Source organism: Mercenaria mercenaria, chromosome 16, assembly GCF_021730395.1.
Source record: "Mercenaria mercenaria strain notata chromosome 16, MADL_Memer_1, whole genome shotgun sequence".
In the NCBI taxonomy this organism is placed as follows: Eukaryota; Metazoa; Mollusca; class Bivalvia; order Venerida; family Veneridae; genus Mercenaria; species Mercenaria mercenaria.
The window spans coordinates 67,815,320-67,840,708 of record NC_069376.1 but is presented as its reverse complement, the minus strand read 5'-3'; the positions used below and the strand labels follow the sequence as shown (position 1 = coordinate 67,840,708).

The 25,389-nt window shown below is 34.8% G+C and overlaps 1 protein-coding gene across 1 annotated transcript; it reads right to left on the bottom strand.

Annotated features, from left to right (window-relative positions):
* Window positions 1-1,558: 1,558 nt before the first annotated feature.
* Window positions 1,559-25,388, bottom strand: LOC128549773 (heat shock 70 kDa protein 12A-like). Its single transcript, XM_053527324.1, has 5 exons — window positions 25,233-25,388; window positions 5,670-5,988; window positions 5,145-5,363; window positions 3,518-3,638; window positions 1,559-3,121 (listed from the first exon to the last, which is right to left on the bottom strand). Exons 2-5 carry the CDS (start codon window positions 5,964-5,966, stop codon window positions 2,085-2,087), a joined length of 1,674 nt encoding a protein of 557 aa, XP_053383299.1. The 5' UTR covers window positions 5,967-5,988; window positions 25,233-25,388; the 3' UTR covers window positions 1,559-2,084.
* Between the last annotated feature and the right edge of the window lies 1 nt (window position 25,389).

Below are 25,389 nucleotides of genomic sequence, written 5' to 3'. Positions count from 1 at the left end.
TATTTAACTATTTTTCAACTTTAGAATTTCAGAATTTGGAAACTTAACAAGCGGGAAACGGAGATATAAAATAAATGTTGAATTGCATACAACTGTACGGGACAGTTAGTTTACTGAAGTCTTCTCATATTATGTAAAGCTGATAAAAAATAAAACCGTTCAAAGTTCCAAGAGATAGGAAAGCTGTCTGGAAGAAATTGATAAGTACAATTTATATTCAATATAGCGTTTACGATTCCGTATAGCATAACTGCTACAAAAATTTAAATGTTGAATAAAGATTCTATTAGGACATTTTAAAGGAATGAACGGTTGAAAATTAGTAAAATTATCTTAGGTTCACACTCGTGTATTGATATAATATATAGTGTTTTGCACCAATCTTTGAAATAAGTAAATCATTGGGATTTAGCTTCCTAAACAGTAAGATTCCTCTACTGCTATTTGATTAAGTATTTGATTCTAGTCTAAATGTCAATGGAAAGCATATTGTAGGATTTCAAACCAACTTCCATCACAGTCAAATCAAATGCTACATCAGTTGCAATACAGTGCATAGAGCTGCTACTACTGACAATCAGGTTATATCAATCTCCATTGACTTATTGTTTCTTAATATCCATCAATGGGTAACAGTTATGATTGACAGATACACTTTTATGTTTTTTTCTCATGAATTCAGTTCAGGTGTTTACATTTGGTTAGGAAACTTCGGAAACTTCAATATATTTACCAAAAAAATGTTATGTTTACTTCGAATTCATAATACACTATATGATACTGATTAATTGTTAATTTGAAGTTTATCCAGCATTGATCTTTGGTGTATGTTGAAAATATTTTGTATCATAGTTGAGCGTCATAAAAGGATCGTAGTGAAATTGGTACATAGTTTCTCCTAAAGTTATTGTTCTCCTTTTGTTCATTTAAATTTACTGATCAACATTTCTCAAAAAGTTGATGAAGTTATTATTAAACTTACCTTAGCGACTAGCTGTTTTGAGAAACTTCTTGTCTTAATCAGCCAGCCAGTTAAATACCGTAATATGACTTCTTTTTTAATGTCTACCCGACTTAAGTTGATATCTGCTTTTCACAGTCACATCGTGCTATTCCTTTGGCTGACTCTTTTAAACGGAGTTGACTGTATTTTCATCATTATAGGATTAACTTTTATGAAGGGCATTTTAGCGAACAGAAACTTAAAAGAAATGGTTAAATGAACTTGTCTGTCTTTTCGTTCAAGTCACGTATTTTACAGTGAGACCTGGATATATTTTACAATGTCTGCAAGAGCGTTGACATGTCCAAAATGAACGTTCTGTTATAGTGCTTATCCGCAAGCATTTTCGTAGTTGAAAAAAGGCTTTAGAAGGTCGAAGAAAAATAGACAAGGTTATGGAAGCGACATGTCACAATACCAGTAGGAAAAGAAATGACAATAACTGTAGCGATTGTGATTTTGAATCATCGGTTACTGCTGTTTCGCAGGATCTTCAAACTGATTGTATAACATAAACCCATCAATCTGTTTAGAACAGAATACAAACAATATAAACATGTTTTTAAATTTATTATCTCTGATTAGTACAATAAGATAAGCAGTAGGTACAAATATAATAAAACTAAAATGTTTGCCCCAACATATTAAAATGTTTAAGGCTTAAGATTCAGTGTTGTTATATTTTCTGGTCCTTTGGGATCATGGAGTCCATTCAACGTATGTGTAATGGAGTGCCTCTTAGCCGGTGCTAGGGTGCATGAGAAGTGTTGCACATTGCATTACTTCTCATGAGCAGACTCAATCAAACCGAGTCTGCTATTATTCTTCTTGGTTGCATTCTTTGCTTCTAAAAGATTTGTTTACAGATTTTATTTCCAAACAGTTACCTGCTTTGCTTTTTGTAAAATACATTACAGTCGATACAGATCTAAGCAAACATTTTAATGTTTTATTAAAAAAATATTGTATTTTATCCCAATTTTATAAACATTAAGCCTAATACTTTAATGACGCCGACATTTTGAAATAGTTTTCACCAACTTTGGTTATTGCCATCCATCAAACGAAGTTACTTTGTTTTCTACATGAAACAGTCGAAGACCGCATGGTGTTCATTTTCTGACTTCTTTACCTTTGCTTTCACAATCAACTCTGTTTGGCCAAATACCATTTTGACTTTAAACTTCTTATGTCTTGCCGACAAGAGCACCCTTAGAGTCCCGATTCTCTCACAGTCAGTCGTCATTTTAACGTTTGGATTTTCGCTGCGGTAAATTTTCAGCAAAGATTCCGTTTCCCCAGTTGGTGTAAACGTCCTTTTCACTTTTTGCCCAACCTTAACTGTTTCGCCAGCTAGAACGAAAGGGATGAATATATGATCAACCTTTTTCTTCCTGTTAAGAACCACAGCATCGGCTTCTTCATCCTTCGTTTTGTCAAAATCTCGGACTGCCTCAATTCCGTACGAATATTTCATCACTCGGACTGATACAGCATTTGGATTAAAACCGTAAATTACAGCACCCTTCAAAACGGCCAAACTGGCATCTTTTGGCACAATAAGCATCTTGCTCTTATGGTCCATTTCCTTATTCAGTTTCTCTTTAAGGAAACCACATTCACCAAAACCTCCAACTAGCAAAGCAATTTCTACTTCCTGTTGGCCAAGAATAAATTTTATTTCCTCTATAAGCCTGTCTATCGGTCCGTCAAACCATGTACGAACGACGCTGGTGTCAAGCTTTAATTTGTCCCTTATCATTTCGATTTTTTTCCCAGGATATCGATCAATAAATCGCTCTTCGGGTGTTTGTGACATCTCGGACATATTATTTCTAATGCTATACGGAATCGTAAAAGCTATACAGTTTGTATCATCATTTAGATCGGGACCAATTGATCTTTTCTTATTTTCGAAACCTCGTAAAAGATCAAAATATTCATCTGGGTTCTTTTTTCTGCAATCCTCTAACACCTTTTCACCGAATAGCAACTCTAGTGTCTTAAGAAAGTTTTTGTCAACACAAATGCCACCCCATGGCCCTCCTGTTGCTAAAAAGGTTTGTTTTAGGCTTCCATCTGTGTTTTTACTGTAGCACCCAATGTCAGCTGTTCCTCCTAAAGAATGATACGTTCAATATATATTTATCTATTTTATATTTTCATACAGACACAAAATGTTCATATGTACGAAGAACCGTTGTTATAATTAAAAAAAGTCTTAAAATTAACAATAAATACATAGATTTCTTTGTTTTGCTTTCTAAAATAGTAGAAATGCCAATTTCTTGTTTCAAATATCTCATCATTGAATGAGCGTTTTCATTATCAACTTAAAAAATAATTTTTGATCTTAGTTAATAGCGCGACCAAAACAGACGGCAAGACAAACAGAAGAGCACAACACTACTGTCACTCCCTCGAATTGTATGAAGGGTATCAAATTAATAAGTTAACCTCTTCTCATGAATCATTAAATGTTTAAGTCTATTTCATTTAATTCAAATCATATACCTCCAAGATCAATAACCATGAACTGCATTTCAGGATTAATAAGGCATTCATCTTCCTGACAACACAGTACGGCAGCTTCCGGTTCAAGCGCAAGTTTAAGTCGCATTGTATCAATACCAGCCTTAAACAAGATATGTTACAAGATCAGTGAAAGTTTGTTCATTACTGAAAAACAAAACTACAGATATATTTACGATATTTAATATGCTTATTAAAAATTATAAGCCGAATTAGGTTTTAATCTTGCACGGTATCTGCATAGTTGTAGATTTAAAGACAACAGAATTATTTGATCCTTACTGATATGTTTCAATATTCAAAAAGCACACAAATAAAAATGTTAATAAAGTAAATTTATTTTCGCAAGTTTTAGTGCTACTGATTGTGTGGAAACGATGTTTAATATAAAACTAAGTTTTCTTGCGTTACATAAAAACATGTATTGCCTAAATATTTGACCCTATATAAATTGTCCAGAGATACAAGTTGACATAATGTTTTACTGTATGACCTGGACAGCTGTGGCAAAATTATGTATTTTTTGTCAGTTATGCTAAATCATTCTAAAATCTTTCAAAGTAGAAAAAGTAGTACACTTTGCTACATATTTTGTCATTTATGTCCAATTTGATTTCGCACCAACAGAGCTAAATGTACTTTTTGCATTATCTTATAAAACCGTGTAATCATAAAAGCTTTTGAGAGACTAAAGAATTTGAACTTTGAATAGACATGGCTGAAAGCTGAACAACGTTTTATTATGGCAAATAATTGAGCAAAGTTATCTTTAAGAATATATAGTTCTAAGTATTATACTAATCCATTCGTCAGCATTGGCGTCCGCGTCCCGATTTGCCATTTGGTTAAATTTTGTGTGTTAGCTAGTACCTCAGTGAACACTTGTTAGAATGGATTGAAACTTTACGCACTTATTCACAGTAATGATCTTATTTGCAGTGTACAGATATCTGACAGTAACTCTATTTTGCATTTTAGCAAGTTCTAAAACCTTTCTGACTTAACAATTTTGCTTAGGTTTTGTATTATGTCGGTATCAACAAAAAACTTTACACACTTGTTCTCTGTAATTAAAAGTTTCCATGAATCTGTTTTGGTTTTCAGATGATAAAAGCTATGCCCCCTTTTTACTGTTAATTTGTTATCTTATTCAGCATCATTAGAGAGAAAAGTTTTATTACCCAAAAGTGTTGTCCTACCCCATTTGCACTTGATTTTGTCTATGATTTTTTATTTCTACTTTAACTTCTTTTAGTGAAGAGACGGTTGTTGATGTTCTCCGACAGCTATAGTTTAAACGGAAAGGTAATTTTGTTCTTATGTAAATTCTATCTGCTATGATTTCTTTAATCATTTAAAGAGCCTAAGAATTTTTAAAAGGAAACTCAAGTAAATCAATATTTGATCGAAACAGCAGCCATTTTGTTTCCATTAAGCGTTCCTTGTCCTTTAAATCTTACAAGGGGGCGAATAAGTAGAGCGGATTTGTGATGGACAGGCAGACGGACAATCGGACTAAATCGGTATGTATCACAATAAAATTAGTGCACAGACAACTAAAAGCAACGAGGAATGGTTTACAAAGGTCATCCGTGTCACGTTAACATACCTTGATTGCAGCTTCCCTCATGAACTGTTTTGCCTTCTCGGCCCACATAGCTGGAACTGTCAACATGTAAAGTGTCCTATCTTCCCTGAAATCGCGTGATTTGCTCTCTATTTCTTTAAGAAACATGTCCCGCAGGTATCGTATTGACATAGAGAATATGTCCATTGCTGGCATTTCATTCCCGTTGATGTCTTTCACAATTGTTTCTCTAGAAAGCATCTATAAAAGTCAGATCGGAAAAAATGAACCATATATAGGACAAAAAATGGGAAAGACATCTGTGATGAATTCCTTTTAGAAAAGCATGTTTACCTATCTAGATTATTCTCAATTACCTCCGGAAAAAGAGGATTCTTACATGCTATGCATTTCATGTTAATTTGTATACACTCGTCTGCTGCTAATATACATTTATTATGAGTTTTAAACGATTGGAACTTAAAGTATTTATTTGATTATTTAAGTTATTTTGTACAAATCATCCGGTTTGAAATACAAATGGCTGGCATGTCATTGTAATATTACCTCTTTGTTATGAAGCAACATTTTGAAATTCCTGAAAAATAACCATCCCCGGCTAGCTTTTTCTTCGACAAGTTTTGCATACTTATTCTCAGCCTCGAAACCGAACGAATGAAAATTTTTATCTGGTGTTAATAAGACACATGTCGGAGCCTTATAAGAAAGTAAAGAACTCGATGCCCAGGTCTGGTTAATGAACACCTTTGTAGGATCGTGTTTGAAGGCGAAGGCGTATCCACTGTATGTTGTTCCAAAATCAAACGCTACGACGACTTCAGGCTCGGAAGTGAAGACTTCCATATCTCTCCGGGAACTTTCTTACCTGAAAGTATGTTTTCAAGTTAAAAAGAAATAAATTTTTTTTTATATTACATTATACAGTTGCATGTTATAACTCAAAATATTACTTTGAATAGTTAAAACATATATGACAGCCACAATATTCATGCTACAATTACAACTTGTTTGACATGTTTGGAAAGAGGACGAAACCACTGCTAATAGCATACAGACACTAATTAGGAAAATTGCGCGGAAAAATGGTGGATTCAAATATTCCTCATTTTTTTTTTATTTTTCACTTTTTTTGCTCTTTAGACCTATTTTCCTTATTTTCGTGACATGTTTTTGCTGAAAAATCACATGACGGATCTATGCTTGACATGAAGGCAGCATTTTCATGAGGAAATAATATTTTTCTTTCATCAAACATGATCCCCACTTTTCTTTTGATTTTTATTCAGCACTGACAATATATGTCAAGAAAATGTACGTTACAGACATTTAAATGGCTCCTGATGTGTGCTATGGCCATTGAAAATATGTTAGTTTTATAAAGAATGAAGAAGAACATCTATTAAGTCTGTCGTAACCTATACGGGAACATTGGTAAAAATTTAAATCTGGCCAGATGAGGGTGGAAATGGGCTACTTTGATTAGAATTTGATGGAAAATGACAAATTTATTAAAAATTTTGCTGTAAATGAGGACAAACCCAAAATAACACATTTTAATTGTTTTGGGTATATTGTTTTCAAAACCTGCATATTATACCCTAAAGATTGCTAATGTTTGGCAAATCAGAGGTAAAATTGAATATATTTCACAGTTTAAATGAGTAATTTCTATGCAGATCAGAGTAGAAAAATGACAAAACGGGGCAAAACAAGGCTACAGCGTTGTCTTATGTTACTGAAAATTCATAATCCTTAGAAACTGTTGAATCAAGCTAAAACCTTGTATTTTATCTTTTAGGTTGCCTGTACATTGCAAACGAAACTGGCATAATCTTAAAGAAAAAAAAGTTTTTCTTATAGGCAAACAGATACTAAATAGAACAAGAGGGTCAAGATGGCACTAGGTCGCTCATCTGTGTAACACACCATAACAGTGTAAACATGTTTTACCTAGTGATTACATGGAGACTAATATTCTGACCAATTTTCAGTCAGATTGGACCAAAAAACGTGGAATCTTGAGTGTAACAAGCATTTTCTTTGATTTCACCTAGTGGACCAAGTTATTTTACCCCACATGACCCAGATATGAACTTGTCCAAGACTTCTTGATAACAAACATTCTGACCAAAATTTTATGAAGACAGAATCAAAAATGTGCCTTCTAGGGTTTGACCTGGTGGCCTAGTTTTTGACCCCACATGCCTAGATAAAAGTTCATGCGATATTTCATGCAGACAAACATTCTGACCAAGTTTCAAGCGCATCAAATGAACAAGTCAGTGTTAACACGCTTTTTCTTTGATTTGACTGGGTGACCTAGCTTCTGATCCCATATGACCCAGTTTCAAACGACGTGGCCTAGGAACTATCAAGATTAACATTCTGACCAAGTTTCCGAAGATTAGGGTCATAATGGCGCCTCTATGTTGTTAGCAAGATTTTCCTTTGAGTTGACCTGATGACCTAGGTTTGACCCGACATGACCTAGTTTCGATCCAGGCCTAGAGATCGTCAAGATAATTATTCTGTGCAATTTTGTATCAATCAAAGCATAATTGAAACATCTATATGGCTGAAAAGGCCAAAATAGAAAATTTTGCCCCTTTCAGGGGCAGTAATTCTAGAAACCATGACGAAATCTAGCCGGTTTTGGAACGAAACCCAGATCTAATCGTGACTTAAGTTGTTTGTAAGTCTGGTTAAAATCAAATATAAAATGTCACTTCTGTCGTGTTCACAAGGTAAAAAATACCAAATTTTGGCTCTTTTAGGGGTCAATCAGGGGCCGTAACTCCGGAACCTTTGAATTACAACTTTTCGTAAAAATCAAAAATCAATTTAAAATAAATTATCATCGTGTAAATTGAAGAATACCCAAAACGTTTTTAATAATTATAAAGACATACACTAATGTACTTATTTTGAAAACACAAAAGACTATTATAATTGTAACAATCAACTGATTTTGTAATGGTCCAGTCATTGTGCCATGGTCATTTGTATTTGTTTTAGGCCAATTTTATCTATATTAACTATGCTATAATGATCAAAAATGCACTAGCAAATAAATGATTACAACATATCGTTTCCTGACGCCAGAAGTACTAATCCGTAACTAGCATATTTGTCAGCCTGTCTAATCCAAGGATGAGCGATTGGTTTTAAAATCCCAGTTTGTAACATATATCTCATGGCATTTGAAACCGTATTACATTTGCGTATCTGCCTCTACAATAGCAAATAATTGCCAGCACGTTCAGTACCAATACTAACATTTAAGCAATCAATAAAATCTGTAAAAATATCCCTTGGAAGCATAAAATAGAATAATAGCAGACTCAGTTTGATTAAGTCTGTTCGTGAGAGGTAATAAAATGTGCAACACCTCTCACACCCCCTAGCACCGGCTTAAGCAGCTCAAGACAAAAAAGAACTATATATAGCAAATGACAACGTAAATTTCTTCTAAATAAAGAGACTAAGCCCTGTTGCAGTTGTCTGAAAGATTTTGACAAGTTATTTACGGTTGCACACGGATTGTTTATCACCTTTTAGATTTTAACTACGGCTCGTCATCATTTGATTTGTATATTTATCAACGATGTTATTTTAGATGCTCCCTATCTTACCAGTATTAAGCGCAATATATTTCAAGAGAAAGATCGGTCGAATTGTACATTATTACTTATAGGTTTTATATATCCTGAATGCTGCAGGTAGGGGCAGGTTCTTCGGTGTCCTCCCCCGGGCAATATTAACTCATTCAGGCCTGATAACTTATCTCTAATAATAGTCTAAGGGCTTATCTGGAGCTGGAGTCTACAGCAAAACTAATAAACTGATAAACCCTGTACAAGGATTCTGAACAACATGCACTTGCCATGCAAAAATGGTTGTAACTAGGTCATTATGAAATACAGACTCACCAAACTTCATATACTTGTTGGACATACTTGTAACTTTCTTGTGACGTGAGTTAATCCAATATATATTGTATCAAATTGAATAAACACAAAACATGGCACAAATACACTGAAGTTTCCTGATTTCACAGCCTTTACACTTATTTTCTTTTTATTTACATTGAATAACACACTCTCAAGGAAGATGGTAGATATTTATTTTTACTTTTATGTACATTATTTACAATAAAGATCTGGACATACTGTCAAATTAAAATCGTTTCACTTATATACAGTTATGTACAATATATATGTGTTTTTTTTTTGTTTTTGCTTTTTTTGAGTTTTATTTATTTATTATTTTTTTTTTAGGGAGGGGGTACTTTATTTCTTAATTTACTACCAGCTTCTTGATGTTCACTATAATATTAATTTTACTTTCCTGTATTTTCCGCATATCGAATAACGAATTACGCAAAAAATTTCATTTTCACTTTTCACATAACTACGCGACACTTCATTGGCTCAATAAACACGCATTCTTAATTTAGTACACTTTAGAGAGCCAGTAATTATTTTGAATTATTATTAATATTATTACTATTATTATTATTATACCAGATTTATATAGCGCCCTATTCATGATAACACAAAGGCGCTTAACATATAGCAAACGCAGCCACACAGGGCGCGAAATTCATCCTCTACTAGTACAGACACAGAGCGATCTGACTAGAGGGGCAGAGTGAGATAAAGTCCCCAAAACAGACAGAGAACAGAGAGAGAAACAGGCCTGTCCGGCTAACTTAGCCTAGCTCTTTGCGAATAGTCTGGTTCTTTAACGTGTCCGGTGTATAGCACCGATACACGCAAAGCCTTTATTCCTGAGAAGAACCAGTAAAGGCATCTAGTTAGTTGGGAGACACTCAAGAGCATCTCAGAAATTTCCAGTGCCTGGACCGGGATTCGAACCCCGGACCTCTGGATTGACAGTCAAGCGTGTAACCACTAGACCACCGTCAGACAAATAGTGCCTTTGAAATCGGAAAAGTGGAACCACAGGTCGCTCAACACGACAAAAACGAAAATGGTGCAAGCTCGGTTTGATTGAGCCTGTTCATGGTAAGGAGATCGTGATGCAGGTAGGGGCGGATCTTTCGGGTGAAACAATTTTAGATAACATGTAAGCACAACGTAATGTGAAGTCGGGTTAAGGTAACTGACTGTCAGAAGACTGGAAGTACAGATAGGGATGGAAGTTCGGAGGTAACGCTGTTTTCACAATGATTATTTAGATAGCTGTGCCTTATCCTTATGTATGTTTGTAAACTTATTTCTGGCGGTCATTTTGAAAAGTATGATATCTTTATAAGATTTATCTGAAAGATCAAGTTCTTCATTCCCTTGACATATATAACATAGCTTAGTATTACCATTCTCAGTAAATCATTACAAATAGAAATAAGAAATAATGTATTGGCTTTTAAAATGCATTCAAATAATCTATTTTTAAGATTTAGCAAAACATGTCAGATACACAAAGAAATGTACAATTGTTTCACGCTAAAAATGGCGTTACTGAATTAAAAATGTTACCGGGAAGCTATTGTATCTGCAATGTTCATTAAGCATATTATAATTATTGTTTTACTTATACATTTTGTAAATAACATAAATTGCAGATAAACAATGAAAATAGTGTTAGATACAACTACAACCACTTATTTTCTTTCCGACGACTGGAAAACTATTGTATCTACACTTGAATTATTTTTCCTTTTTTTTTCATTCGACCTGGAAGAGTTTCACTATACAACAGGCCGGGATCCAGAAAAAGTTGATTGTTGTGGGTGGGGTGGGGGTTGGGGCACCAGTTTAGAACAAAAGCGTCACCGGCGAGGTGCGGTAGGTACGGGAGAGGGCCTCTGCCCGTACAGGGGGAGGGGTGGAGGTGGGGGTAGGGGGGAGGGGGAGGTGGGGTCTTATGTACAGGTATGAAATGTTTTCCTATGGTGCATTTCGTGGTCTAGTTTTTGAGGTACTGGAGGGGTACTCCCCCTCATTTTAGGGGGGTTTGGGGGCTGTCCCGCTGGAACATTTTGAAATACAGGTATGAAAAGCTTGGCTGCAGCGCATTTGTTTGTTATAATTTTTGGTGTATGGTAGGGGATACTCCTGTCATTTTAGAGGGTGTTGGGGAGGAGGGGGTCAGGGCGCTCTCTCCCTGGGAAATTTTGAAATACAGGTATGAAATGGTGGCCTCTGGTGTATTTTTTGTCTTAAGTTTAAGGTACTGGAAGAGTTACTCCCTCATTTTAGTGGGGTCATGGGGTTCTCCTCATGGGAAATTTTGAAATATAGGTATGAAATGTTGGCCTCTGGTGCGTTTTGGGTCTACATTTTGAGAAAATATTTTTTAGAAATAGTTGGGTGCAACTTTGATGAGTATATGTCACTTTTCAGCCAACTGTGGGCTTGATGGGTGTGTGTTTGTGTATGTGTGTGGGGGGGGGGGGGGGTGGCAAAGCTCGACCCGGGCCACGATCCAGGCCTGTTACACACAATGATGATCAACAGTGCGACGCTCGACACAATACGACGCGACATCGTGACATCAATGTCGTGCGTCATGTCGCATTCACGACAACTCTTTAGAGCACGACTTCTTATCTCGAGTTCACGACTTTTTATTTCGAGGACATGTAATCTTATCTCGAGCGTTCGACATCTCATCTCGAGCTCGCGGCTCCTTATTTCGATCGCACGACATTTTATTTCGATTGCTCGTGATAAGTGAAAATACAACATAAGTGTGCGTCTTATACATACTACCGTACTTTACTGAAATATAACGTTTGTTTTAGACAGTTGTCGACAATTTACCTTCATGATACTTAATATAATAAGAGATAACAAGAGGGCCGCAATGGGGAGCAATATACGCAATATACGCCCAAAGGTATAACCTTTTACCCCTAAATGTGAAGCCAGCCATCAAAGACATGCGCTCTGCACGTCGTCTAGATCTGGTTTACAAATATTTGTGCCAAGTCCTTTAAAATCCATCAAGCAGTTCAAGAGTTACAGAGCGGACTCGAAACAAAGTCATATGACCATTGACCCCTAAGTGTGACCTTGGCCATGAAGCGAGCCATCCAAAACATGCGCTCTGCACGTCGTCTTCATGTGGTGAACATTTGTGTCAAGTTTCTTCGAAATCCTTCAAGGTGTTCAAGAGTTACAGAGCGGATACGAAATTGTTATCGGACGGACAGATAGACAGACGGACATCGGGGTCATAACATAATACGTCCCTTCGGGCGTATAAAAAGCGCGTAGCTCCTGTCAAATATATAGGCTAAACTAACAGAACATCCATACTTCCAATGCTAATTGGTATTTTGATGAGCTACATGCTTGAGTATTGAAAAGTATTGAAAAGACATTTTTTTCCAATCAGCGAAATCAATCGGCATTTTCTATTTTTCTTATTATTTCGGTATGTTTCACCCCTTTCCCATTGGCTAATTGACCCCAAATTTAGTTTAAACATATTTTATTTCAGTAATACATGAAATATTTACAGAACATTAGTTAGGAATTGGACAGAAAGCTGTGTCAGCTTACGGTTGTCCTCTCCTTAATGGTACAATTACATATTTTTCATGGCATAACTGATTATACATGAATACAGTATTATATGAAAGAAAAGAAAAACAATGACATAATTCAACAAAACAAAAAATAATTTACATATCTAAAATAAATAGTATCGTTGCGTAAGATTAATTAAAATATAAGAGTTTTGAAGCAATGCATTTAATCGAACCATTTCGAAAAGAGTTGTGAATTAACATAAACAACTGTCATTAAGAGGGGTATTGGAAACTAATTGAAACTGAAAGTGCAAAGTGAAATAATAATACATTGTAATGAAATATAGAGTTTAAACAAAAAATACGTAATAAAGATGAAGGGATGAACCAATAAAGTAAGGTGTGAAAAAAAATAGCCGAATCTTGTTTACTCTATTTAATTTCAACATAAATAGATAATATCAGGGAATGTAGCGTGTTTGAATTTGCTATCTATGAAACAGTACATCATTTTAAATCTAGAATCGTTTCTCTAATATATTTTTGGACAGCACTAAAGACTGATATATTGGTGTCGAGAGATAATGAACTATTACCCTTAACGATGACATTAATGGAGGGGTTACAGAACTGGGAAATAGTGGTTAATATATCAATGCGTAGATTTGTGTATTTTGGACATACAAGAAAGTAGTGATAAGAGTTTTCAATTTCACCGCATTCGCACAAGGGAGAGTCAATGATATTTTTTTCAAATAAATCAGATGGTAGAGAGCTGCAGTTGATACGTAATCTTGTATGAAGGACTTGCAGTTTGCGGTCACCAGAAAAGAAGTAACCGGGAACATTTGGTAAATCTTTATATAGCATCCGCTTAAAAGAAGCAACTGTTGTAGCATTTTGTGTCGGAGGCGGGAGAGCATTAAAGTCTCTGATAACAGAAGGTAAAAAATGATTTGTAATAAAAGTCAGTATGTGTAAGAATGTATTGCGTGTCATTAGCATTTCTTAATGAATAACGATGATCACTACCAACTGAAGACGGGACAAGATCTGAAAGATGTATTACGGAGTAAGATGGTTTTTCATCTTATGAAAAAGAATAAATTTATGTTTGTATCGCCTGATTTCCAAAGATTCCCACCCAACCTTCCTCATGAGTTTGTCAATATAAATTTTGTTGATCCGGTAACAATTCTGGCCGCTTCATGTTGGACTTGCTCTAGCCCTCGTTTTTCATACTGATTACAGTTATCAAATAATACATCACCATATTCAAGAATTGGTCTTATGAAAGATATATAGATAACTTCAAGTGACCTTCTATCAAGCTGAATTTTTTTTTCATGTTATTAATCCTTTTCCAAGCTTTACTTTTTATCTATTCGATGTGTGTGGACCAACGCAAATCATGTGAGAGATTTATACCCAAGTGTTTGTGATTTCGGACTTCATTAATTTTTGTGCCTTGCATTTGAATTGGGAAATGATTAATATTTCTTTGTGTTTTACGTGATCTTTGTGTTTTACGTGATATTAGTAAAGATTCTGTTTTAGTAGGGTTAAATTTCACCAACCATCTTTCTGCCCAAGAAGTAATTTTTTGTAAGTCAGAGTTACAGATATTCGAAGCAGTAGCAGGGTTTTCCACTATAATGAAAAGATTTGTATCATCAGCGAAAAGTCTAATATTTGCTTGGATGTCTATGACTGTCGTTAATGTAAATAAGAAAGAGTAGAGGCCCGAGTATAGAACCTTGTGGTATACCAGCAGTGATTACCTTATCAGACGATTTGCAATCGGGAAGAACGACTCTTTGTTTTCTGTTGGTGAGGTAAGAAGAAAACCATGAAGAGATACGTCCGGAAATAACGATAGAATTCAATTTGAAAATAAGTCCATTGTGCCAGACACGATCGAAGGCTTTTCTTATGTCACAAAACACAGCTCTGACCTCTTTACCAGAGTCAATGGCATGTGCAAATAAGTTGTAAATGTATGTAAGCTGACTGACAGTGGAGTTACCTGGAATAAAACCAGACTGAAGAGGAGTAAGGATATTATTCTCCCGGAAAATGTTGAAAGTTCTACTATTCTTTCAAATACTTTATTGACAATACTGATAAGAGATATAGGACAATAATTGTTAACTAATGAAGGTTCACCAGATTTAAAGAGAGGAGAGACATTGGCTTCCTTCTATATGTCAGGAACTTCAGATGACTGAATAGAATAGTTGAACAGAGAGGACTACTAAGTTCAAAAGAAAGCTCGCGAAGTATTCGATTGTTGATTTCGTCAGGACCAGCTGCCTTCCCTATTGAAAGTGACTTCAATACCAACTCCACATCTGAAGGAGTAATAATGATGTCGTTGAGAGTTTGGTCGGAGTCATGAATCAAGTCGGGAACAGGAGGAGCTTGGTTGTCATCAATTCTTGTCTGGGCAACGAAAAAGACGTTCTCAAGATATTTGCCTTTTGAGTTTCATCAGATATGATGTTATCGCCAGAAGAAAGTGGTTTTATGAGAAAGAAGAATAAGGCTTGATAAAAGACTTTAGACAAGTCCGCCAACTCCTCGAGTTTCGATTTTCTTGTTTTAATTTCAGGGCTAAATTATCAACGTGTTGTTTCTTTGCCTCACGGATTTTTGATGTGATTCGATTTCTCAGGCTTCGTAAACGGTCCCAGTGATATGCCAAGTTGGTGTGTTTTACTTTACGGTAAAGCCGTTTACGTTTTCTGATAAGTAATCGCAGGTCATTCTTAAACAAAGACGGCTCATTTTCCCGTATTTAAACTTTTCTATTTGGAATACATTTTTTTGAAATATCTATAATTTTACTAGATAGGTTATTGGCATATATATTAATGTCATTATATCCCAGTAACTCTCAGATGACAGACGTCTCGGAAGATCGAAGTTCCCCTGTTCAAAAATCCAAACTTGACGATAAAAGCATAGCCGCTTTGGCTTTCAAGTTAAATAGACAATAGATAGGGCAGTGATACCGGACGTCTTGTTGAAGGAAAGGATCCCCAACACCACTAGAGTGGATAAGATACTTGCTTGAGGCGAAAATGAGATCATGTATCAAGGTTTCAATCCAGATGCATTCAACACTATTAATTTCAAGATCTTGACGTCTTTTGTAGTGAATATATTCTGTTACATAGAGAATCACTCCCACGTATTATCTGTACGATCATTTCTTTCGGGATAAGCAAATGAGTTAAGAATGAGATCAGAAGTAGGAAAACGTGGGCATAGCCAAGTCTCTGAGAAGGAGAGAATGTCAAAATCCATCAGTTCTGCATAAAGTGTGTCGAGTTTTGGAACAATGCTCTGGACGTTACAGTGAACAAAAGAAAGATTTCTAGAAAGGTCAATATAGTCACCTTCAGAGGAGACAGTTGATGTAAATGACGTATTAGAGTTATCCGATACAGGTCCTGGATTTTTTGTGAACATCACCTGAAAGAAGGATGATTGTAGAAATGTTCCAAAATTGAAGAGAAACAAAAAGCAATATGACGGAATAAAAGAGATGGAGAGACATTTAAATGATGGTTCTTACCAGATGGATGTAAACGACGGTGTAATGGTAAAGATAATTTTTGAAAGTCAAGTCATGATCATTAATACAGACCCCAAATTAGGAAAGAATGCGCGCGGGAAAATGCTGAACATTATTCAGCAAAGAAAAAAATAGGCACTTTCGTTATTCGGGATTTTCGATCGACACCGTCGATAATCTTTTCATTACATACGCATCTACACTAAAAGTTGTTATATAAATGATTTAAATTTGTTATTAAATCTGAATGAAATTGAAAATATCGTCGTTAAAGGAATTTTAAATCCGATGAAACACATGAAACTGACGTAGCAAATGACGTCACACACCCGATATGGAATTTGAACGTCAATATGGCAAAATACTGACTTTTCAGGTTTCATTGAAACTTAACGAAGTTTTTAAATGAGTATGTAATACTACTTTTAAATATTTACTTGTAGCAGTATTTTTCTATTGTTATTGTAATAAATGTATTTAGGCTGCATAAAGAACAGCTTTTTGCAAAATAATCAGATCTATGAAATCACTTGGAAGCATACAGTGCAATCAAGCAAAATAATAACTGACTCTGTGGATGAGGTTTTGAGGGGTATGATCATCAGACCAAGTAAAGTTTTATTTGCTTGATTGCATTATGTACTCCCTATAGATGATTAAGGATGCTAACCATGGCCGTAGCGACTACTGAGGCAACCGAGACCCTTGCCGGTTAATTTTTCTGCCTCCTCTGCCTCGGTCGATTTTTTCTGCCTCAGTTGCCTCGGTGGACTTTTTGCAAGGCGACTATTTTTGGTATCCAGGTTTTGTTTTGCTTTAGCTGTATGAATTACCAGCCGTTTTTCAAGAATCTGATCTCGGTTTGGAAAGTATTATTCGAATAGATGTGTTATAAAAACTATGGAACAAACTACCGCATATTTCTTGCACACCGGACTGGCGTTTCCGGTGATTTTACCCATGCCGGCAAAACCCATCTGGCACCCCCCATGCCAGATGACTCTCGTGCTGTTAATGACAACTATTGGTTCATGCACTAATAATATATTGTTTGTGTAAAATACGAAAAAAGCTGGTACCTTGATAGTTTCCCTCCCTTCCTTATAGTATATTTATCGATTCAAAATACGTTAGTTTACCATAAAAACATAACGTTACGCTACAAAGGACAAAACTGAAGTGGAACTTTGTTATTGTGCGTAACGCAAAACATCATGACGTCACTTCTGCTTACGGACGTTATTTTCCCGCGCTTTGTGTTCATTCTCCACTATAAGAAAGAGTGCTAAAAAGAAACTATTTCTACCTTTTGTAAAATACGGTATGCAAGAAAAAAGTCTGCCAGAATAAAATGCTAACATGTATACGATATGCAAGAAAAAAAATCAGTCATGTGTTTACGAATCGGATGGAAATAACCGTCCCTCGGCCACCTGCGCATGGGCGGTAATTCGGCAAGCCTCATTACCGCCCAATGCGCAGGTGCCCTCGGGACGGATATTTCTATTCCATTCGTAAACACATGACAGGTATTATTAATTTACGATGTCACAACTGTGTGACGTATGTGAGATATGTCATATCGTACTATCATCAAAGTGGTCCACTTCCGGTAAGGTGGCGACCATAATACGCTGATTTTTATTTCGTTGTGGCAAACTTTAAATTAGATAATATGATTTGAAAACTCTTAAAAGCGGATAAGCTTGGAAAGTAAAGTGTAATGTGTGATTTAATGTAACATTTCAGTCGATATTTCGACATATTATAATGTAATAGTGGAATTTATTTCATAACCGGACTAAACAAAGACCAAACAAAGGAAGCCGCCATCTTGTAAATATCTGTGTTTTCTTACTAAAAAGTTTTTATACTAAGTGAGAACAGATCAGAATTCTTCATAATGGGTGACAAAAGTGACAATAATGGTTTTAGCACACCCGAAACCAGTAAAAAGCGGACAATTGACGAAACAGTAAGTCCTACTGATTGTCCTGCCGGTGAACATGTCAATGCCCCAGAGGCCGTCAGGCGGAAGGAATCGTTTTCTCCTTTGGCAGCGAATTCAGAAATGCAATGCATAACTCATGACCTCACAGATCTTGTTAAATCTGCAATATGTAGCCCTGAAGTCATGGAAGCTATCTGTGCTGCTGTAGTACCAAACTTATTTGTTATGTTCACAACTATGTTAAAACCTCTTAACGATAAAATGGATGCACAAAATAAAACCCTATCCACTATGAGTGATAAACTACTATCACAGAATAATGAAATCAAGCAGTTGAAAGCTCACAACAGTAAATTACGTTCAGCTCTTGCTGATGCTGACCAAGACATTGATGCTTTAGAATGCAGACTTGATGATATGGAACAGTACAGCAGGAGAACGTCATTAAGGTTCCACAATGTAAGTGTTAAATATAAACCTATACGTGATTCTAATACACAGACAATATCTGAATCCACAAGCAATGCCACTGGTAGTATTCAGACCTCTGATTCCATCCAACAAAAGGACGATTCTAGCAATTCCATCAATCATTTAGATTATGAAAAAATTGTTGTTGATTTATGCAACAACGTGATGAATGTTAATCCTCCTATAACAGAAGCTGATATAGAAAGGTCACATCCAATAGGCGCTGCTCGAAATGGCCATTTCCAATTACTGTGCAAATTTAAAGATTGGAAGTTGAAAACCGTGTTTTTCAACACAAGAAGAACTTTAAAACTCATCGGTCAGACGTTTTTAAAGTCTTTGTAACAGAAGACCTAACACGCAAACGCCAGACGTTAGTTAAACAATTGTAAGCGGCCCGCAAAGACAAACGGATAGACAGCCATTGGACCTGCGATGGGAGGATACTGTTCAAACGAACATCCAACAGCAAAGTTTCACAGGTCAGACACATAAAATACCTAAAAGATATTCTGACTGGGTTGTCTACCGGATCAGACAACCCATGGAACAATAAAAACAATTCAGAAGCATCTTCTGATGCACTTTTGAACCCCTGGAAAAAGTGACAGTTTTATGTGAAATGACTCTAAATAACCTTGACCAGTGAAATACGCATATTATTTTGTTACATACATGTTTCATCTTGCACCATTTACCAGTTTTACGGTGTCACACTTTCACTAAGTATATTCTATGTGCAACTATGAAAAATAGTAGTAACTTACCCGGATATTTCCATTCTGACAGCAAATAATTTGCATTTTTTTCTTTTTCACACTATATTCCTTCAATGTGCTCATTTTATCTTAGCTCCTTGAGGCTGATCACTTTTAAGTGTCTTTTAAACAGTTAAAAGAAATTAACATCACTAATAAGCCGTTTTTCAAAGTGATATTCCTATTTTGTCTTGTTTTGGTTTTCTTTTTTCGTCATTTGTATTATTGTTAATATCTCTTTTCTTCTAGATGTTCTGTTAATAAAAACAATTATGGCACACTCATGTATGACTTATTAATATTTATCATGTATATAACTGTTTGTGTCCACAAGATGTTTTTGTAAAGGTATTGCACCAGTTTTTCAGCCTAAGGTTACCCGTTTTATTTGAAATGAAGACCCCAATATCATTTTTACGCACACAGTCACACAGGCCAAACATGCAATAAATATGTACAAGATATTTTGTTATAGCATCACTTTTATGTGCATGACAGTAATTCCTACTGGGACGCTGAAGTGTCCTTACATGTTAAATATCGATATAGTAATGCTGCTCTTCGACATATCATCATTATCCGGTGCATACCACAGATCTTTTTTTCATCATTCTTTTGCAAGGAAAACTGAAGTTTTCCGCCGTATGTGTTTGTACGAATATATGATTCGATATATTTGCACACCATTTTATATATATATATATATATATATATATATATATATATATATATATATATATATATTTTTTTTTTTTTTTTTTTTTTTTTTTCAAAATCTTTACCGTGTTGACCTAAACCTGTTTTCATTGTCTGCACCAGAATGGATGACTGTTTATATTTGTACACCATTTGTACATATCAAACCTATCAAATGCTTCTGTATCTTTACCGCGTTGGTCAAAACCTGTTCTCATAGCCCACATCAAAGCTTACTATATCTTAACTTTATTCATGGATTTTTTTAGTTGAAAATGTAGTTTCTACCTTTAAAGACGGAGCTTACACCATGCTCTCGTTTTTCTCGTACTTTTTGTGCGGATAGTACAGCAAGCGATTTATCGGATTATAAGGTATTCCAATTCCCTAAATGTATATTTATAGGTGAGATCTTTCTCTTGCTTTTGCGTCCGCATAATTTAGTTGATATGTTTGTTCTTCTGTTCTTTAACAAAAGTTGCGGCGTGTATATAATCCACTTTCAAACTACATGTAATTGATACATATTATGATATTTTTTGCTTGTATCAAGCTTTATAATTTTCCTTTTATGAATTTAATCATGTGTATATATTTGTATAAAATGTTTTTGTAAATATGTTCATTTTTCCACATCTTAGCTAGATTAATGATGAAGATGTATGTTCTTCTTCTTACATTTTTATATTTCATTTTAAGGTTTGGATCTGTTTTTCTGGGCTGGGTTACACATGGGTATGGGGTTTTTACAACTGTCATTTTACTAGAGCTGTTTACCAGTGGCTGACCGTAATGAAATTATCTGTGTTATTTGTTTATGACAATGGGTAATTCCCTAGATGCCTGGAGGGCAGCCATTGGATCTTTTTACAACGGATTACAGAGGTTTAAAAAGTCTATGTACTTTCATTATTGTCCATTATGTGAAATAGTACATTTCCTTTTGTTATGTCTCACGCTGTTATTTGAAAATTTGAAACATTATTGCAGTATTTTAGTTGATACGATTAAAGGGAGACAACTTTTCCCGATTGCTCTTGTAAAATGTTTTCAGGATACAGTCTTTTGCTCTTTATTGCTCTCTTGTGAAACTACTTTGAATTTAAAAGTCATATCTGTTATTCTTTTATTATTAATTTTAAGTGGTAATGTTGAATTAAATCCAGGCCCGAGAAGTGAATCTGATTGTAACTGTCTATCGATTTATTTATCAAAACGTAAGGAGCATAAGACATAAATTAAGCTACATAAAAAACAACTAGCTAGATTTTGATGTTTTATGTTTTACTGAAAGTCATCTAGATGAAAATGTAAGCAATGACAGTATCAGTCTAGATTTTCATTCAACAGTTTACCGTAAAGATGTTTCATGTCACTCCGGGGGTTTACTTATGACTATATCAGACAATCTTATTTCAAAACGTATACATGAACTTGAGAACATTTTGAAAGATTCGCTATGGGTAGAGTTAAAAACTAAACATACGAAATATCTCATTTGTAATTTGTACAGACAACCTCAAGCATCTATAGACTTCTGGATAAAACTGAACAATTCCTTAGAAAAAGCTCTTGATATGTGTGATAGATTAATGTTAGTAGGAGATATAAATGAGGACCAACTGAACATCAACAATCACAAATTTAAAGATATTCTTCTAATCAATGATTTACATAACATAATTAAAGAACCAACAAGAATTTCAAATCATTCATCGACTCTTATTGATCCTATTGCTATTTCTAATACTATTGAAGTTTACAATTCCGGCGTCTTTTTAACTCCGGCAGAAATAAGTGACCATTTTGGAACTTATGCATATATAAAATACCCTAATAATATACCTATAGCGTATAAACGAGAGGTTTGGAACTATAATTGCGGTAATTTTGATGAACTTAATAATTTGATTCAAAGTAATGACTGGTCATTTTTAAATTCGAATTCGATAGATGTGTCATGTGAATCTTTTACAAACGTTTTTATCGGATTAGCTAAACAATGTATTCCGACATCTCTTGTTACAATTAGACCACACGATAGACCATGGTATGATTCCGAAATTCGCAGAGCTTCAAAAAAAACGTGACCGTTTAAAGAAAAAAGCTCTGCAGACTAATAGTGTATCTGATTGGAATTCTTTTAAACGCATTAGAAACAAAGTAAACAACTTAAAGCATCATGCTAAGGAAAGTTTTTATAACAATTTAGAATTTTCTTTGGAGGAAACAAAATCGACCAGTCCGAAGTTTTATTGGAAAACAGTAAAAACGCTTATTAAAAACAATAGTAGTGCTAGCAACAATAATATACCAACATTAGTTGTCGAAAATAATGGAGATGATATTTACTGTACCACTGATAACGAAAAGGCAAACTGTTTTAATGAGTATTTTTCCTCTGTGTCAGGAGTTGATGATTCTAATGCACATTTACCTAACTTTATGTTAAAAACAAATTCTACCTTACATATATCTCTTATAACTGAAAGTGAAATTGCTGACATTATATCTTCATTATTAACTAATAAAGCTGTAGGTCCGGACCATATAGGTCATAGGTTACTTAAAGAAACACGCTTAACAGTTGCAAAACCTCTTAGTATCATATTTAACAGATCTGTTCATGAAGGTGTTTATCCCAGTGCTTGGAAACTTGCTAAAGTAATGCCCCTTTTCAAAAAAAGGAATAAAAAATAATCCATCGAATTACAGGCCTATTTCCTTAATAAGCTGTGTCGGAACAGTCATGGAAAGAGTAATTTTTAAACATATCTATAACCATTTATACTCCAATAATTTGATCTATTCCCTACAATCTGGCTTTTTACCTGGTCATTCAACTGTCTTTCAGCTAGTAGATATGTATCACCAACTATGTGAATCTTTTGACGAGAGAAAATCAACTTGCATTGTTTTCTGTGATATATCTAAGGCATCTGATAGAGTTTGACACCGTGGTCTTCTTTTTAAACTTAAGCAATACGGCCTAGATGATACTCTACTTAGTTGGTTAGAGAGTTATCTTTTGAATCGCAAACAGTCTGTCTTTGTTGGTAGTGAAACCTCGAGGATACTCCCACTTAATGCTGGCGTTCCACAGGGCTCGGTCCTTGGACCTCTACTTTTTTTAATCTATGTAAACGACATAGCTGAAAATCGTTTGAGCATTACCCGTTTGTTTGCAGATGACAGCTCTTCTTATGATGTGAATTACATAGAATCTGTATTAAATAGTGATCTAACCACAATTTTCCAGTGGTCCAAACAGTGGTTAGTTGATTTTAATCCTAACAAAACTGAAGTTCTATGAGAGCACTAAAATTCAAGTTAAAAAGATCTACTCTAAATCAAATTTATATTTCATATATGCGACCTATATTAGAGTATGCATCTATCGTTTGGGATAGATGCACTGTACAACAAAAACAATCCTTAGAAAAATTACAATATGAAGCGGCGCGTATAGTCACGGGATTAACCAGGTCTGTCTCAATACAAAATTTAGTTCAAGAAATAGGATGGGTCTCCTTAGACGACAGACGAAATATTCAAAAGCTTATTACAGTTTATAAAGCTAAAAATAGTCTTCTCCCTGAATTCTTGTCAAATATTTTTCCTCCTGTTGTAGCAGATATATCTAATTACCCTTTGAGAAACAATTATAACTATGTAACAATAGCTCGAAGAACTCAGATTTATAGTAACTCATTTATACCGTCATCTACCGATCTATGGAATTCACTTGATATAAATATTAGAAATTCTGAATCCCTTAATATATTTAATTCAAGGCTAAAACATTTGTTCAAAGCACCAACAATCCCCAAACACTTTTTGATTGGTTAAAGACTGCCCTCAATATTACATGCAAGGTTAAGAAACCGATGCAGTAATCTGAATAACGATTTATACAGGAATCATTTAAGAGATAATCCTAGTTGTGACTGTGGGTATCCCATCGAGAATGCTGAACATTATTTCTTTCAGTGTATGAAATTTAGAGGACAAAGAATCGACCTATTTCACGAAACCAGAACTTTTCACCCTTTAAATGACACACTGCTATTATTTGGATCTGACATGTACTCAGACGAAACCAATACAATAATTACTTTGGCGGTGCATAAATTTATCATAAATTCTAATCGTTTTCAGTGAGAATAGCTTTGACTTGTAATTTCTACCAGTACCTAACATTTGATATTGATTATTAATCAAACCTCCACTTATCGCAAACGAATACAGTTACTCCTGCCATTGCCTAGCTTCTGGGAAACAGATCCATGATGAAAAATAGCAATATCAACATCATATATAACATTAAACTAGCTATTTATTCTATTTTAGTTTCAGTCATACTTTGGTCTTTTCTTCATTCAAACTTTTGTAATACATGTTATAATAGTTTATTTCGTAAAAGTAATTAATTTTATGCAGTAGTTAATTTTCGAGGGAAGGGCCGTTTACTAATGTTGGCAGAACTTGTGTCCGACCCTATTGCTATAATTCAATCGATTGTTAATATCCATATGTTGATGTAATGATATAAATACATGTATTATAAGCAATAAAATATGTTTAAACTAATCAAAGTGCGCATTTCAGATTAGTGTTTTCAATATTCCCAAGGCTCAGCATCATCTGAAAATACCAGCCTGTAGAGGTCACTCCCGGGTGCGTAGCGTGGAACACTCACTCTGCTGATTGCGCTAAGTAACATTTGCAATCAAAGCCTAAAAATGGGCGATAAAAGATCGAAAGAAGCAATGATAAGATCAGGCGAGGCCAGTGTTTGCGCATATATTAGTAAATTGTATTTTTGTAGATTTGTAAATTTCAGAAGTAATTACAGGGCTGTAGCTTGACTAATTTGTTTGATCTTAAATACCACATACCTCAATCTCCTCCTCTCAATAAAAACTGTTAGAAATCATTGCGCAAATTATTGCATCTATTTCGGACTCATACTTACGAGGATATGTTTAAAAAAATATATAAGATCTCGATTTTTCAGTCGTTCAAGTTTAAATAATGTTCCACTTTTTAATGTTATTTATAAGCTAGTTAGTTCAGCGAGTGATAAAACATTCGGTTTCATATGCATATCTGAAAATATGGGATGCGGTCAAAATAAATGTTTTATATTTACCTTATGCAGATTTTGGTACTCCTAATCCTGCAGCTTAGTAAATATTACACAATTATTGTCATTCATATAATAATACCTATTGTAGTCGCGCACTTTAATTTCCCTGTAAATGTTCACCGTGCTCAAATGTAGATGATACCATACTGGTTTATGTCAA

Bases quoted from the DNA above. Each gene is read 5' to 3' on its own strand.
- LOC128549773 (XM_053527324.1), bottom strand. From the start codon at position 5,966: ATGGAAGTCTTCACTTCCGAGCCTGAAGTCGTCGTAGCGTTTGATTTT. The intron at 3,639-5,144 runs GTATGTTAACGT...ATCTTGTTTAAG, and splicing joins TGAGGGAAGCTGCAATCAAG to GCTGGTATTGATACAATGCG. The intron at 3,122-3,517 runs GTATATGATTTG...ATCATTCTTTAG, and splicing joins CATGGTTATTGATCTTGGAG to GAGGAACAGCTGACATTGGG.